An 18,072-nucleotide genomic window follows, 5' to 3' on the forward strand; every position below is an offset into this window, starting at 1 on the left:
AGAAAAATGCCAAGGGCGGGAATGATTCTTTTGATTCCCAAAATGAATTAAAGCAAGACATGGAAGGACACTTCCAGTAAGTCATCTTGGACTTTGCCTCTGGGTATGACACAGTTTCATTCTAGTGCAAAACCACACTTTAGAACTGCCAAGTGCTTCATTAGATCTTGGTTTTAACATCTGACCATTATGAACAGCTTAATTTCATCATATTCTCATAATGATGAAAATGAACAGCAGTGGAGCTCTGCACCTGTAACCACACAATGATGAGATATGCAGATCAGTATCTCTCAGTTCAAAGTAAGGCACAGTTAGCAGCATAATTTAGTCCTCTAGCGGTGCGTTACCATATAAAGCCTTGTTAAATATAAGCAAAGTTTGATTGAATGTACCTGTCATGGATTCTTCTGAAGAATCTAGAGGTTGCCACTAGGTCTAGCTCCTTCCTGGCTGATGCTTCCACAACCCCAAAGCCAAACCCACCTGCAGCTGAACCAATCCAAATGTGCCAATTCTAGTCAAAACATCAGTTCCTGCAGTATCTGCACAAATTTGTTAACCAGAGCCCTGCAAAGAAGCATCAGAGCTTTTCCCTTCTCTCAAAAACATCTTCATTTCATACAGTTATGGGGAGATGGTGGTGTAGTGGTAATGTTGCTGGGCTCGTAATCCAGAGGTTCAGGCTAATGGTCTGTGGGACATGGATTTAAATCCCACCACGGTAGTTGGTGGAATTTAAACTCAATTCATAAAATCTGGAATGTAAAGCTGGTCTCAGTAATGCTGACCATGACAACCATCATCAATTATTGTAAAAACCCATCTGGTTCACTAATGCCTTTTAGGGAAGGAACTCTGCCGTCCTTACCTGGTCTGTCCTACATGTGTCTCCAGACCCACAGCAATGTGACTGACCCTTAACTTCCCTCAGTTCAAGGGCAATCAGGGATGGGCGACAAATGCCAGCCTTGTCAGCGATGGCCACATTCCATGGAAGGATAAAAAAAAGCTGTCTCCTAATCCTAAGGAAATTAACGTACGTATTGAGCAGTCGAATGGAAGTTCTCAAGTCAATTAAGATTGGAACTCTCACATTGAATATTCTACCTTTGGTTTGAGCTCTGCACTCCCAGTGCTTTGTGCAAAAACCCAAGCAGTTTGTGAATATCATTGCTTTCAGCTGTTATCAGTCTTGACTGGTGGTGTGGCCACCATGTTGTAGGAAGGATCAACAATGATCAGGAAAGTCCCCCTAAACTGTCTGAACAATGATGCAAGAAAATATTTCTAAACTATAAAATAACACAGCCTTCATTGATTATAAATGGTGGGGTTCAAAGGTTGTGAGGTGATGATCTAATCTTGTTTATTAGATGGGTCCTAGCTAATGCTTCATTAACAAAACGGAGGCTGAGCTCTGGTCGCAAATCTTCTCATTTCAAGTCCTATCAACCCCTCCTTGTGGTGAAGCCTGTTAACCGCCATCTCAAAGTGGAGGGACAAAACAAATTCCATTGTGGCATGGAAGACGATATCTACAAGTGCTTTTGGCAGTTGTGCCACAATGGTAGTACAGTGTGAACTGCAGTGAAGGGTTAAAGCAGAGAAACATCCTCTATCAGCCATCCACTACAGCTGCCAAGCTACCTAGACATCTTGTATCTTCCTCGCCTCTGGTATCATTCAAAACTAGCCAAGAGAATGCGAGCAGCAGCACACATCCTTCCTCCACTGTAATCAAATTACATAGCGTGGGTTTAGCTGTACACTGTGCCTTACAAAAAAAAAATTGCAGCTTGGATACAAACAATGAGGAGTCGACCCAGTTTATAAACGGCGTGTTTGTCAAATTAAAGCATTAATATTTTCACATGCTTTTGAAAATTAGCTTCCTTCATGAATTTTTGTCTGAATTTGATTCTGAATCAGTACATGTCTCAAGAAAGGTTATCAATAGAACAAACTATCGAAGGTCATTTGAGGTAATTACTAAAGATGGATTCTTGAACTGTCTTCTTTCAGCAGACATTCCTATGTGTGTGCTTCCAGCACTAGTTACTGGATTGAAATGGGGAGCAGGAATCTATAATTTTCCCCACTAATCAAGGAGGTGCTGAGGTTAATTCTCATGCACCTCCTGCCATCCTGGTTTGAGGTCAACAACCTCGACACAGGCCAGGAGTTGGGACTAAAACCTTCTGGTCTGGTCTGCATGAGTTGGTCACATACAGACCTTCCCAAATAAACCATGGGAATACTGTGAAGATGTTTCTAATTGTGAAAGACTTTTCCAATGTGTTTTGCCTGCTTCACTGAGCAGATGAAATCTGTTGGTAATTACCTGTGTCGCTGTTTTCAGCATAAAATATGCTGGAATGTTATTAACCAAAACAAAACACATGTTTTAAATGACCTGAAGCATAGCTGCATTTTCATTAATGTTGCAGTACTCTCCTTTGCCTCTATTAAGCACCATTAGTCTCCAGAGTACTAAGAGAAATATCGTCAAGATTGCGTTGCTATGTTGAATAGCAGCAATATGCTGAGAGTTATGCAAAATTAATTTCTGCATTATATGTACTATCGCGAGCTGCTTTATGGGAGTTCAAATCATTTCTCAGTTAGCTATGCCCTCCACAATTCACTGAAAAGAGTACATGCTTTTCAAAGCAAATGGTTTTGCACATTGTTCAGGTACTGACTGCTTTTGATGCTACTTTTATACTGCCAAGGTCATTCCTCTCCTTTTCGTTTAGCAACTATACATGGTCCACTTTGACCATGGGTCTCCGAGTGGCAGAGACCTACCATTCCATTTGGATGAAGAGCACCCGAGGTGATATTTGATGGGAAAACTGAAATCACATTATTTGAACCAAATGACAAGGAGGCAGTTTTGTCACTGTTGAATGAAGCTGCCAAAAAACAAATTACTGAGGATGCTCAAAATCTGAGACAAAAGCAGGAAATGAACATCAACTGTTATCTCTCTCCACAGATGCTGCCTGTCATAGTATTGTTGAATGCTGATTGTAATATCTTGTCGTTTTTAAATTTTATTAATATTTAATTAATATTTTGAAGCAATTTTGGATTCCTAAAATAAAACTAGAAAGGAATTATGAGGCCAGTTTGTATCAAAAATAAAAGACAATAATTAGTCTCTCCCCTACCAAAAAAGTAGGTAACTTCACAATAGCTAGAACAATGTGTCTCTGCACAAAACTGCAGTCAAAATTCAATGAGCATTAATTAAGCAAGTTTGAAAAGTTCTCTTGTGGTAACGTTTGATCAGATGGCGTTTTCACTTAATACTATCCATCAGTCCACTTGACCCTAAATATCTCACCGTAGGTAGTGATCAGATTGTGTCACTGTTTCCAAATTTCTACTGAATCAAGTTATCATACCATTAGATAGGTATCCTGGAATCCATATTCAGATAAGGTGACAAAGTAACTTTAACCACAACACCAACTACAAACTGTGCTCGTTGTTTCTCAAAATTAATGGTGTCCGGTGGAAAAGAACCCAAACACTTTCGGATGAGCAACACCTGCCAACAAGCTATATGAAACTGGGCTCCAATGGGGACCGGTCTTATCTGGTCCCCTTTATAGGGGAGATGGTGGAGCAGTGGTACTGTCACTGGTCTAGTAATCCAGAGGCTGAGGCTAATTTTCTGGGGACAAGGGTTCAAATCCCACAATGGCAGCTGGTGGAACTTAAATTATTTTCGCCCATTTAACATGGAGATGAGGAGAACATTTTTCCTCTCAAGAGGGTTGTGAGTCTTTGGAATTGTCTTCATGAGAGCGCGGTGGAGGCAGGGTTATTGAATATTTTTAAGACCGTGATAGATAAATTCTTGACTAACAAGGGGGGTCAAAGGTTATGGGGGGGTAGGCGGGAATGTAGAGTTGAGGCCACAATCAGCTCAGCCATGATCTTATTAAATGGCGGAGCAGGCTCAAAGGGGCCAAATGGCCTATTCCTGCTCCTAATTCTTACATTCTTTTGTCTTATCCATTCAGGATATATATCTTGGAAAACACTGGTTCTCCATGATTTCATGTCTGTTATTTCTGACCAGGGCCAAGGAAGAGAAATCATGGGCCCTGGTGCTTCTCCTGTTTCGGGGCTCCTTATCCCCACCTCCATTTATCCCTCTCCCTCACATCCTTCGGATGCCCAGGATTAAGAGCCAGAGTCACAATGGGGTCAAACTGTTTTATGTAGGTTTAGCAAAACTTCTTGCCTCTATTTATAAAACCCATCAAAAGCTCAGTTTTCAGTATGATACACTTTACAACCATGGCTTTGTCAGACAATTACACACAACTTGGTCGTTCATATTATGCAACCAGCTCCACTTCTTTGAACCTGGCCCTATACAATATCTGGACAGTAACATCCAAAAGGTTTGAATCTCAGAAGCATGGCAGACAATCCCATGCACAAATGAGAATGTCTAGGATTAAAAGTGGCATATTTTATTGGCACATGACTCCGGGTTTCACCTTCAAGTTTAAAAATGGCAAAATCTTCCAGCAAATCAAAACTAACCACACTTAACAAATGCCCAGCACGTAGCATGAAACAGAGAGCAAAGTACTGCAGATGATGAAAACCTGAAATATAGACAGAAAAATGCTGCAAATACTCAGCAGGCCAGGCAGCATCTGTGGAGAGGGAAACAGAGTCAATGCCTCAAGTCCATAATTTGCACTAATTGCACAGATGCCACCAGACGTGCTGTGCATTTCCAACCTTTTCCATTTCTATTGGAGTGAGAATAACCCCTTTTCCCAGCCCTCCAAAAAGCAATCAGACTTTATGTGAGCCTCTCATTCCCCTTCAGCAAGGAACCCAGCAGCAGCTGCCATGACCTGGTTTGGCACAACATTAAACATGAATTTTAAAAAAACGTTCAAGTATGGAGAAAATCTGAAACTTGCAAGTAACAATCAATGCAATGAATTGATAATTTTACAACAATGAGTAATTAATAAAAATGACCATTACAAAATGCCAAGCAGCAGAGCTAACTAATAAAAGCCTCTGGTGCTGCACACTCCAAGAATGTGCGCCTACGTGTCCGGTTCACTTCTAGCCTCAGCAATTTCTCGCTCTCATGCGTGTTCATTCTCATTCTCTCACACACTCTCCCGCGTGCACGTGCACATGCACGCGCTCACTCTCTCACACTCACACAGGGGATACCAGGGCCAGGGCCACACCATCGTCGAGGCACTGAGGAGAGGTTGCACAGTGAAGGGCCAGGGTTACTGATACCATTGACTGAGGGAGGTCTCGGAGGAGAGGTTGGGAAGCCTAGAACCCTGTAGGGATAAAGTAAACAGAGGCACTAGGCTTACCATGTGCTCCAGCAAGGTCTGAACTTGGAAGGGTGAAGAAAGCAACACCTCAGAAGGGCCAAACAGAACAGTCCAAAGGTAAGCAAGCAAGGAGGGACTGGGGATCTGGCACCTCCTACTTGGTCAATGACTGCTGCTGTTCAGGACAAGAACAATCATTGGCTGACTCGCCTGTCAATCACTATGGTGTAAGTGCCAGATTGGCTGCTTTCGACACTGAACATACAGATTGATAGGCTACTCGGCCAATGAGCTGGGGTCCCCCCAGAGGCCAGGCCTCCGTGATGAGCACCAGTGCATCCTCCTCCCCCTGCCTCTGATAGCTATTGTCAATGGCAGAGCTGGCAGTCAGGAGCATGCATTCGTAAATCAGCATGGTAGTGTTTCACGCATGAGCATTCAGCTGGCTGAAAACCTGAAGTAATGCTCGCGGTCAGTTTCTGAAAGCCGCACTGCTCGTCGGGGTCTGAGCAAATGGTCAAGTTTTGACATCCATTAGCCACCAGACCAGACCAGAAGAAAGAACAGGCTCATCAGTGCTAAGATCTGCTCTGGTTATGAGCTAACCTGGAAGAAGTGATCTTAGAGTAGAAACAGCACCGGCTGCAGTGCCAAAGCAGCTATTGGCAAAGCCTGCCAGAAATGAAAATTAAGAATAATTGTTAAAATAGACTGACAATCCACAAAGCCTGGTTCCAAAGACCTGAGTAAGAAAAGCACACAAATCTTCTTGCCTGAAAACATCACCTCAGCATGGTTTTTAGTACCTGTACCAAAAGTCTTAACACCTTCGGAAATACAAATAATCGTGCTGTGTTTTATTGATCATATGAAAAAGCAATCTATCAGAAGGGCAAATACAAGTTAGCTAAAATAAGAACATTGAAATAAATCTCTTTTCATTATGACTTGTTGCATTGCTTGCCAAGGCCACAAGCCATCTCTGAGTCTGCGTGAGCACAAAGCTATTTCACTTGCACTCCTCTGCCAAGACTGGGTGAAAATAGCTACTAGAAAGTGTTCAAGAGTGACCTCTGGCAACTTGCCCTTCATTTCACTTTGCTGCTCTAGAGAAGTACCTGAATTCTGCTCGATTCTTCACTTGTGCGACATGGCTGAGATTGCAAATCGTTGCTCGTGGGAAAGATGATGTGAAATTTTTTCACATTCTTCAAAGTAATCCTGGCTGAGACTGAAAGTAACCTTGAGTTTCTCATTCTTTAACCAGCTTTTATTCATATTTATTCCCTAGATCCATTTTAAGGTTATTTCCTGTGTGCAATTTAAAAGGGTCCATCAAATCGCAAGGACCCTATCTCTTTCGCCAATTGCATTTTGTTTGAGTTGAAAGCACATGTCATCATATTGTGCTATAGGCTCAATGGTGTTTGGGGCTTTGATCCCCTTTCTTGCTTGATACTAGGTCAAAATACAATATGAAGGGCCCACCTGTTCCCAAAGGCGGCTCCTCTCCCAGCAATAGTCTTAGCCTTTTGGCATGAATTTTGCCTTGGTAATGTGACTGTGCCACCACTGCAGAGGTAAATGACATATTACAGAGTGTGCAGCATTTGTTCTTGTCCACATCTCCATCATCACTTCCCTGCACAAAGGAAAGAAGACAAATATGTTAGTTGTCCCAGTGCCTGTTAACCACCCTCTCCCCATCTTTCTACCCGGTTTCCGTTAAATAAAGAGACTGGGAACATAACGAGTGAAAAACACTTGATGCTGGTCAATTATTCAAGCTTGTCAATTATTTAAGCTTCTCAAATCCCAGGAGAAGATTGTTTCCACTCCCAGGCTTGAGGATTGGCGCTGAATGAAATTATTTCAATGTGGTTCAGTCCATAATTTTTAAAAGATAATATATCAAATGATGTTTCTGTCAGGGGAATAACAGCTCAGAAAGAGGCCGTGGAGCCCAGTGAACATACACGGCTATTGAATCTTCAGTTGGAGCTGTTTTCTAAAACCCCACTTCTCAGCTGTTATATTTTATATCCTTTTATAGTCCTTATTTTCAAATAAGTTTATTTTAAAATGTGTTAGTCTTAAGTGACAATCCTGAGTCTGTATCTCCTTGTTTTCCATTTGTTGGCCAGTGGAAGAAAATTTTTACAGCCGACCCTCTCAAAATCTTTCATAATTCTCAGAACCTTTGTTGCATCTCTAAAAGCCCTGCTTTTTTATTTCAGATTTTCTTCACATCAGTCGGAAGGGTATCAGGATGAATAGGGTAGAGAATGGAAATGTCATGAGAATGTAGCAACTTGTCTCTTGAGGATGGTGATGAAAAGCATTGACAGAGGAAAATGGAAATGAAGGACTGACGATTCATGGACTCCATATCACAAATCAGATTAGTTAGTCAGCAAAAATGTAGGATGGAAATTGGCAACTTAATTGAAGATGGAATATATGTTGTGTACAGAAGAGAAATATGTGGTGCAACCTCTTGTGCATGAAGTTGGTGTCAAAGGTGCAGAAAATTTGGATTTATTTTAAAGTGCCAGCCAGGACCAGCAGCTAGGGCGCCAAAGCATACACAGACAATCAGAGCCTTACATGAAAGCTAAAAACTTGCACTAAGGGCTCAGCTGTAAATTTGCAATTAAGAAACGGGGAAGGCCATTTCGCACCATCTGATGACCTCGAACCACATCCAGTCAGCCCCCGTAAACCTTTTGTATAGAACAAACATACATTCTTTGCTGTCTCCAAAAGGACAATACCCAGTCTCTGCACTGCAATTATCAAGTACACAATTATCAGCCCAGCGGGGCGGGTGGGGGGGGTGGGGGCGGCGTCATTGTGCTGTGGCCTTTGTCTAACTAATACCATTAAGTTGCAACTGATAGTAAAAAATATATAAACTCTGCTCATTTGAACCTCGGTGGAGAAGCGCCTGGAGTGCCCAGCGTTTGCTCCCTGCATGCGTAATAAAGGAACCACTTGAATATTGCATCTGGACTCTGAGTGTTGAAATTTTGTATCAGAGTACTCCTCAGATCTTTCAGTGTGTTCATGTGCTGTACCATGGTAAAACATAGGCTGTCGTCTGTGATTCATATATAAGCTCCCGAGGCAAGACACTTGCCCGCAGGAAAGGTGGAAAGCTTCTGTATCAAGTCCTGATACTCTTTTAAACCTTCCCATGCACTCAGGTTTTAGACTAATATTAAGATGAGGGACAAAATTTTCTCTTAGTTTTGTACCTCTCGAAGGGGAAAATAAAAGCTAGGCCAAAGAGATGTTATAAATTAGGGAGACTTAAGTTTCAGGTGATTTGAAGGTTAATTAAGTACTTACTGCAGTTGATGTCTGCAGTCCCACGCACTTACATTATAACAAAATCAGGTGTTGTTTTCCTCGGATAAAGACGGGCACTAGGAACAACGCCAATCCCCTTAAAGGAAGATTAAACCTATAAGCTTGAACATTATTTCATCATGAGTTCCTTACAAACTTGTGATTTCATTACAAATTAGATTTTAATATCTGTGACTTAGAGCTGTGCGCATGAAGTTGCTGAAAATGATCAGGCTTTTGAATAAAGCTCACAATGAGAGCATTTGTCTCCAGTGAGTCAATGCAACCACCTTTTGGTTAATAAAAAATTGCTTATCAGGTGTGCCTTTCAGAAACAGCAAGTCTTTCAGCAAGGCAAGCTGCGAAAATTCCCTGAATGAAACACTGAAGTTGTGCGAATGGAGATTGACTGACTGTTAGCTCAAGTAGCTCTTCAAATGAAGCGTGTAGTACATGCATGGCTGCAGGTCCAGGCTTCTGTTGGCTTAGGCAGGGAAGCTCATTGATGAACTATCTCCCATGGTCTGTGCAATTAGCAGGTCATTCAAACAACTTTTGAAATGAGTGTCAGTACAAGGAATTTCATGGCCTCTCACTTAAAGATATCTTACTGCTGCTAACTTGCTGAATATGAATCGAATTTGTCTGGTATACAAACTACTCTTAGTCCTTATGACTCTGGAATTGGTTAATCTGTCCAAAGCCAAACCTCAAAAGACAGCAGCCTGAATATTAAATTTATACAGAGGCCATAAGCTTGGAATTTAAAATCTGTGTAAGACGGACTGATGAAAGACAACTGTGCAACTGAGCATGCAAGAAACTCAAAATGTGAATGGAAAAGGTTTAACAAAAACCAGAATAATACTTGGTTGGTGTCACCAGAAAACGACTTGCAAGGAATGAAAGGTGCAGTAGTTAGCACTGCTGGCTCACAGCTCCAAGGACCAGGGTTCGATCCTGAGCTCAAGTGTTTGTCTGTTCGTGTGGAGTTTGCACGTGGTCTGTGTGAGTGTGAGAGTGTGTGCCCTGTGATGGACTGGTGTCCTGTCCTGGGTGTACCCTGCCTAGCGCCTATTGTCTGTCGGGATAGGCTCCGGCTCCACGCAACCCTGAATTGGATGAAGTGGTTCTGGAAAAGTGAGTGAGTGGAAGGTATTGGTTTGTTTGTCATTACTTTTAAGATGATGTACCCAAATGGAAAATATGAATTACACTTTAAAGCCAGGAGTGAGTGGCATTAAAGAATTAATTTTAAGATAAGAACACAGGTGTGCCAAGCTTCACATATATTTAAATCTTAACAAAGTCAACAAAGACTCAGTAGCTAACAAAAGGCCAGATGCAATACCAAGTGTTAAGAGGCTTCAAAGCGATTTAGACAGGTTGAGTGAGTAGACCAATACATGGCAGATGCAGTATAATGTGGATAAATATGAAGTTATCCACTCCAGTAGGAAAAACATAATGGCAGAGTATTATTTAAATAGTGATAGATTGAGAAATGCTGATGTACAAAGGGACCTGGGTGTCCTTGTACACCAATCACTGAAAGCAAGCATGCAGGTGTAGCAAGCAGTTAAGAAGGCTATTGGTATGTTGGCCTTCATTGCGACAGGAATTGAGTACAGGAGCAAGGATGTCTTACTCAGCTGTACAGGGCCTTGGTGACACCACACCTGGAGTAGTGTGTGCAGTTTTGGTCTCTTAACTTCAGAAAGGATATACCTGACATAGGGAGTGTAGTAAAGATTCACCAGACTTATTCCTGGGATGGCAGGATTGTCGTATAGGGAGAAATTGAGTCAACTAGGCCTGTATTCACTGGAGATTAGAAGAATGAGATGGGATCTCATATAAAATTTTGACAGGGCTGGACAGACTGGATGCAGCAATATGTTTCCTCTGGCTGGGGGTTCTAGAACAAGGGATCACCGTCTCAGGATACGAGGTAGGCCATTCAGGACTGAGATGAGGAGCAACTTCTTCACTCAGAGGGGCAGTGAACCTGTGGAATTCTCTACTACAGAAGGCTGTGGACGCCAACTCATTGAATATATTTAAGAAGGAAACAGATTTCTCGACACTAAAGGGGTCAAGGGGAAAAAGGAGTATGGCGTTGAGATAGAGAATAAGCCATGATCATATTTTATAGCGGAGCGGCTTGAAAGGCTGAATGACCTACTTCTGCTCCTATTTTCTATGTTTCTAAACTAGTGCTTAAACATCTCCTAAGCATAAGCATGACACTGAGGTGACCATTATGGAGCTGGCATGCACTGTCAGATTACCACATGCAGCAAACAACAAGGAAATGCACAAGACCTCAGCCTAAAGTTTTCCTCTCTGCACGAACACTCAGTACGTTGTCTGTCTCCTATTTTAACAGATGAGAGCAATGTTTAGTGAGTGCTAACACCACAAGCAATTCTCAATTTTTCCTGTTGGGGGTGGCAACCTCTGTAGCAGTGGGTGCACTCGGAGGGCCCGTGGACACGGAGCCCTTTCCAATCTTAGTGGCTGGGGCAGGTGGCGGAAAATCACAGCACAGAGTATTTCTCAACCCTTTTCCAGCTCACTCATTCACTTTTCCAGAACCACTTCATCCAATTCAGGGTCTCAGGCTCACAGGGAGTTGGAGCCTATCCCAACAGGCAATGGGCGCAAGACAGGGTACACCCATCCCCCACTTTGGACGGTGGAACTGGAGCACCCAGAGGAAACCCATGAAGACATGGGGAGAACGTGTAAACTCCACACAGACAGACACCCGAAGTCAGGTAAAGGAATGAAGGTTGTGGTATAAAACATATGGTTGGAGGGGATTCCTTAAGTAGAGAGCTAATGTCACTCAGCAGGGGCGGATACGATAGGGGGTGCCAGATTTTGAGATGGAGAGGACTTACTTGAATCACATAGATCAGGTTAGGTTTGTATGAGGTGCAATCAGAGAAGTAAGGGCTGGGATGTATTCTTGTTTGTGTGGGTAGCTCACTACTGAGCTGATCTAGGCAGTAAAGTCACTGCTTTCATCTCTGATCTATTCTAGGTTAGTTAGTTCTTGGTCAGTATATCAGTAAGTTTGCTGCAATTGTCCTTGGCAGCTTTGGGCTCTTGAGAGATTGAAAGGGCAAGTATTCCTGATCCTGATAGTTACGCTGTGACCCTTATTGTTAAGGTAGTGTTAGTCAAGGCCAGGATGTCCTTCACAGCTGAAAATAAATCTCCCAATGCTCAGCGTGTGGACTGAGAGATAAAGAATGGCCCCATGGTGGCCGGCACCAGTGAAACAGTACCCCAATATGGATTGGCGTCCTTGGGAGAGGAAATCTGCAGTTACTAATATCAAAAAAGGGACTGGGTGGGAGAATTTCATAGCACTTTTCATCAAGTGAGTCAATGGTCATTGAAGCTTTACAATACTGCAGCAAAGAAGAGCTTAAGACAAACAGAGAGAAAGAATGCCAGTGACACGAAACATTTGTTAAACACGCAAAAATTTCATTCGAGCTGCTTATCACACAGCAGGGGCAGCTGTAGTACTACCAAGCATATGGGATTGGTTATAAATCACTTATCTATAAAGGATGCAGCAGTGATGGAAATAAAAAAAACTGCGGAAATGAACAGCTTTTAGCACAGTAGGGCAGCATACAGTTGCAAAGAATTAACCATTACCTGTAGGACAATTATTCGCAATGACAACTAAATTCAAATATGGAGGTGGAGGAGAGATCAAATTGTGACATTCCCTCTTTTACTCTGGACAATGAGTAAACGTATAAGTTACCGTTTTACACAATGGAAACGTTTTGAGAGTGTTCCTCTTCAGGCCAAGGCTATTTAATAATGTGTAAATGTGTTCCATATGTTTTTTTTAACTACTTACTTTATATAAGTGGAATGCCGTCACCTTAATACAAAGGGACTTTGATTCCTCCACTGCTGTCCACACTTTCTTTGTTTTCTCTCCATGACAGTGCTGGCAAGAGGTGAGACATGTTTTTACAAGGGAATGAGCAGCATGATTTTCTTCACCACCATGATCCCCCATCTGTCCCCAAGGGTATTCCACCTCTGACAAAAATGCAGTGTTTGCACCGATGAAAGAGTACTATCATGTAGGGATGAATTCACGATGGAATTTAGAGTACCACCATAATTCTACCAGGGAAATGACAGATGTAAAACAGTGGAATGATTTCCTCTTGTGCTATCTGTAAGTTAGAATTGTTTATAAAGAGGTTTCATTATGTACAGGACATGGAGGAAACCTCTCCCCCATATTAGCCGGAACCTGTATCCAAACATAATCCCTTCTATCCATTGTTTCATTCTGGTTCACTGCTCCCACTGAACCAAAAGTCTAAGAGCTGAACTGTGCTTTTTTTTGTGTTATCAGGGAATGCTGGTGATCATTTGCTTCCAAGGAAAGGCTGCACCATGCCAGAGATGCTTTTACAGAAGTTTAAAAGCGAATCTTAGAACAGTTGAGGGATAGATTTTAGACAGAGGATTCAGGCCACATTGCACAGCCAACATGGAATATGTATGTTAAAAATTTGGGAATTTCCACAGATAATACCTAAGAGCAAGGTGAGACTTTATGCTACACGTGCTGTGTAGTATTAAGGAATAGTCCTTTCTTCTTTGAGCTGAGGTAGAGCATACCTGTTCTAAATAAATCTGGAAGACGACACTGTGTTGCCCCAGTGTCATCAAGAAAAACCAATCAGAATTGGCACCTCTTAGAAGGGAACAACTAATAAGGAACTGAGCTATTTAAATGAAAGGCAAGGACGACTCAAGCTTAAATAATGTTATTTCAATGTCTATGATACATTCCAGTTCCTGTGGTACCCACTGGATTTGATGCAGGTCAGCCATCATCTAACTGAAAGGCAGAACATACTCAAAGGGCTGAAAGGCCTACTCCCATTCCTATGATTAAATGGGAGGCATTCCCAAATGTACAGGATATTAAACAAACTGGTAGTAGCTGTAGACAATAATACAACTTGGTGGACCTAGCAGGAGAGTGTGTGTGTTAAGGCACATTAAGTGGGTGTAGCTGATGAGATGTAGCATGTGATTTCTCTGTAAACGGAGTGCAATATTTCCTTTTTTGTATCAGAAGGACCATATTGACCACAGTGATGGACCATTCAACCAACTCCTGCCATGCAGTACAGACCATATAGGGTGGTGCTGAGGTCCCCTGGTGGTGCAGTGGGCAACTGCTTTTCCTGATGCATTGCTGAGTTGCACAGATCATGTACAATCCTGGTCTCTTCCAAGTCGACTGATAGAAGTTGAGGTGCTATCAGTGATAAAACAGCTGGTGTCAATCCCTTCAAGCTCGGGAGAGTGAGAAAGTGAGGAATCGTCATTAACTCTAACTTCTCTGGCAAGTGGGCAGCACAGAATAAGACCATTTGGTCTGTCCTGCCTACAAGAGAGTTTTGGAAGTTATCCAATTATTTCAACAGCTTTCTTTCTCCATAGCTCAGCAAACATTTCACTGTCAATTATTTATCCAGTTTCCTTAAGGAAGTTGCTGTGCAGTTTGCTTCCACATGTTTTCAGGCAATTCCTATCATAATAACTTGAAGCGTAATTTATTTTCCCTCATATTGGCTCTGGGTTTTTCCAGTTACTTCAAATTTGCTCCCACTGCTTACCAATTCTTCTGCCACTGATGACAGTTTTTCATTATTTACTTTAACAAAACCCTTTGTGATTTTGAATACCTAGATTAAATCTCCCTTAACCTTTTTTATTTTAAGGCTAATAAGTCTAGATTTTCCAGTCTCTCCAAATAACTGAAATCCCTCATCCTTCGTGCCATTCTAGTAAATCTCTTCTGCACCCTGTTATAAGGCCTTGACATACTTCCTAAATAGTGGAATTCGACACAATACTCCAGCTGAGGCATTACCAGTGTTTGATACATGATTCAACTAGGCTGCAATGCTCCTCTTGCTCGGCAGACCCTTTGGCATTAACTGTGTCGGCTAACATGTGGACAATGAGGGAGGCGGCGGAGTAGTGGTCATCGTCACTGACTAGTAATCCCAGGGTAATGCTCTGAGGACCTGGGTTTGAAGCCCACCACGGCAGATGGTGAAATCTGAATTCAATAAAAAACCTGGAATTAAAGTCTGATGATGACCACGGGCAGGAATTTTCCCTCGTCAGGTGGACATGCGCCCGACCCGAGCGGGAGAAGCAACCGCGCGATATTTTGGTCAATTCAATTCAATTCATGCCCGCTGACAGTTAAGAGGCCTGTTAAGGCCCTGAATCAATTCATTGAATTGAGTTTTTCGCTGCCTGTCCAAACTTCCGGTTTAGCGGGCGGGCAAAAAGGCAAAACGGATTTTGCATTTTTTGCGAAACCTCGTCCACAGGTGGCGGTTTCGACCATTGATTGATTAAAAAAAATAAATAAAAAATTTTAAAACTCATTTTTAACATATCCTTGCTCAAATGACAGAGTCACATGAGGAGTCGTGTTTTCCTTAATTTTTAAAATCTTTATTTGAGAGGTTAAAAATCTTCAACTCCCTGAGGCAGCTCTGTGCCTTCAGGGAGCTTTCTGTGAGTACACATGCCCACATGCGCTGTCTTCTCCCCCCCCGCCACCCAGGCAGCGCTGAGCATTTCGGTGCATCATTCACGCTGGTTGGCCTTTAATTGGCCAGCCAGCGTGAAATCGAGGCTGGGGCCCAGCTGGGAGGCAGCGGTTGGTTTCATGGCTGCTCTCGGGCCCGCCCACAGTGCCTGCCCGACGAGGGGAAATCCTCCCCCATGAAACCATTGCTGACTGTTATAAAAACCCATCTGGTTCACTAATGTCCTTCAGGGAAGGAAATCTGCCATCCTTACCTGGTCTGGTCTACATGTGACTCCAGACCCACAGCAATGTGGTTGACTCTTAAATACCCTCTGAACAAGGGTAAACTAGGGGAGAGTAATCAACGCTAGCCTAGCCAGCGACGCCCACATCCCACGGATGAATCATTTAAAAATGGGTGAGATACCAGAGTAACGGTTTGATCTGAGAGGATAAGGAGCAATTTTTTCTCAGAGGGTTGTGTGACTTTGGAACTCTCTGCCTCAGAAGGCGGTGGAGACGGGGTCATTGAATATTTTTAAGGCAGAGGTAGATAGATTCGTGTTAGGCAAGAGAATGAAAAGTTATCGGGGGTAGATGGGAATGTGGAATTCGAAACACAAACAGATCAGCCATGATCTTGTCGAATGGCGGAGCAGACTCAAGGGGCTGAATGGCCTCCCTCTGTTCCTATTTCTAATGTTCCTATGTTTGCATCCACATTCCAAGCTAAATCAACGCTTTCAGAGGAAAACGATAAAATAAACATGAGCAATGTGAAAATAATAAAATTAATAATTGTATACCAAAGCGATGTCTGGTAAAGAAACATGAGAATGATAAGCTAAGCAGTCAGGGAACACACAGAAACTTATTAGAGTGCACTTAAAATGGAGTCAATATCAGGAAATCCCAATATAATTTGGCAGCAGGTAACATCTCCTGGATGAGAAGCGTGCAGAATACAATAAGCACTTTGGTCCACTGCAGTCTGCATAAATATTCAACTGACACATGCACAGAATCCCAATGCACAGTTAGCATATTTTCACCATATAAGCTATTCTGAGCACACTTACAGTCTGAATAAGACATTTCTTCAACCATATGTACTACCTATCCGCATCAAACTGAGTGCTCCTGTAGTTTTTATGAAGGAAACAGGACCGGCCAAGAACCCAGGAATGGTTGCAGAGGTCACAAAACAGCACTTAAATATGTCGTAATTCAAAAAAGCTGGCTTCACCCATCTCCACATTTGCTACATCTGTTAACATTTCCAGCTGTTAGGATCTTCGTTAAAAAGAAATGATCAGGAACGTGTTTACTGGATAATTTTGTTTCAGTCACGTGGAGAAGTTGCAAACAGCAGCTCCATCCATGGCCAACAGGTTGACAATGCCGTAGAATGGAGCATTTTCCTGATGGATTCTCCTCCTCCCCTTGATTCTCCTCTCCTGTCCCGAGGCAATGAATCATGCAGGGTTATAGCTCCATTGAGTGCTGGCAATGCTCCAACACTTTAGCTAAACTGACTGTATTAATGTATGAGCTTAGATATGGGTTTCACCTGGCATCCAAAATTCAATTTCTGCATTTGTAATTGAATACCAGTCAAGAATGAGAATCTGGGAAGGTTTTTTTCCCCCTTCTCCTTGGTCCAGGAAGATTGAGGTTAATTGGAGCAAGTCACTAAAGTTCCAGCACAGAGCAGAACGGAAACTGGGGCCTTTCGGGCCTCGATTGCTCATCGTAACACTATATGTTACCTTCACCCATGGATCAGAGCTTGATACTAAGACTTTCAGCCCAGGTCATAAATGCTTCTCTCATCTGATAAGTTTGTCCAATTGTGATGGGCTTCCAAAATTGCATCAATTGTTTATTATCGCCAAGAGCTTTCATCACTTTCATGTTGCAAGCAATATTGAAAGGTGACAAACAGAGACAAAATGCAAATTAAAAAATGATTCAGCTGCAATATTCAACTCTAAATATGATGAATATAGATCATTTGGAATTCATAAAGGTCACCCTTTTTTTTTGCCAGGTTTCATCTCCCTGCAAAGATGAAATTCAGATCTGGTGCTAGCATGATTTAAGTATCAAGCATGTAGTGGTGAAAGTAAAAAAGGATACCAGTTGATTTGCGTTACTCCCGCAACATTTTCATCCTCCTTTAGCTGTTTAACACTTCTTAAATTGTGCTTTTTTCTTCAGGTCATTAAAAAAAAATCCCATTGCATATTTAATAAGTACTTGCACACTACCAAGTTGTGGCGAGCAAGATATAATCTTTGCATGTTGGAAAAATAATGTTTGGGTGTAAGTATGCAGATCCTCCACTAGACCAGAATGGAATAGAGATGTAACTCTTAGTGGGTCCAAGCTTATAACCATTACGAGATCACCAGAGACTTTGATGCATGCCCATTGCTTAGTCAGAGAGTAACATACATGCCACAAAACCACCAAGGATTGGACACACGCTCTCTACTTGACTACATGGATCTTGGATATTTCCCCACAAGACCACTGGAGATTTGACCACAAGCCTACCTCTCAGAAACCAGTGACTTTAGCCTTCTATTGACCAGACAGTTGACACACCACTAATTGGAACTCACAATGAGGCAAAGGTGTATTCATGATTAGAATCCGAATGGGGTGGGGGAGGTCAAACACATACCCAACATTTAATTTGAACTCATTTCTTTTTGTTTCAGACTTTATCATCATGTGGATGTGTAAATTAAGAACGCA

The 18,072-nt window shown here is 42.3% G+C and overlaps 1 protein-coding gene across 1 annotated transcript in view; it reads right to left on the reverse strand.

Moving 5' to 3' along the window:
• Positions 1–18,072, reverse strand: part of LOC144694896 (zinc finger matrin-type protein 4-like) — a 157,187-nt gene that overhangs the window by 74,628 nt on the left and 64,487 nt on the right. The window contains exon 4 of the mRNA XM_078565630.1: positions 6,831–6,984. Coding sequence (XP_078421756.1) covers positions 6,831–6,984 — 154 coding nt within the window. The remainder of the gene's footprint in view (positions 1–6,830; positions 6,985–18,072) is intronic.

This window comes from Cetorhinus maximus, chromosome 20, assembly GCF_964194155.1.
Source record: "Cetorhinus maximus chromosome 20, sCetMax3.hap1.1, whole genome shotgun sequence".
NCBI classification, from domain to species: Eukaryota; Metazoa; Chordata; class Chondrichthyes; order Lamniformes; family Cetorhinidae; genus Cetorhinus; species Cetorhinus maximus.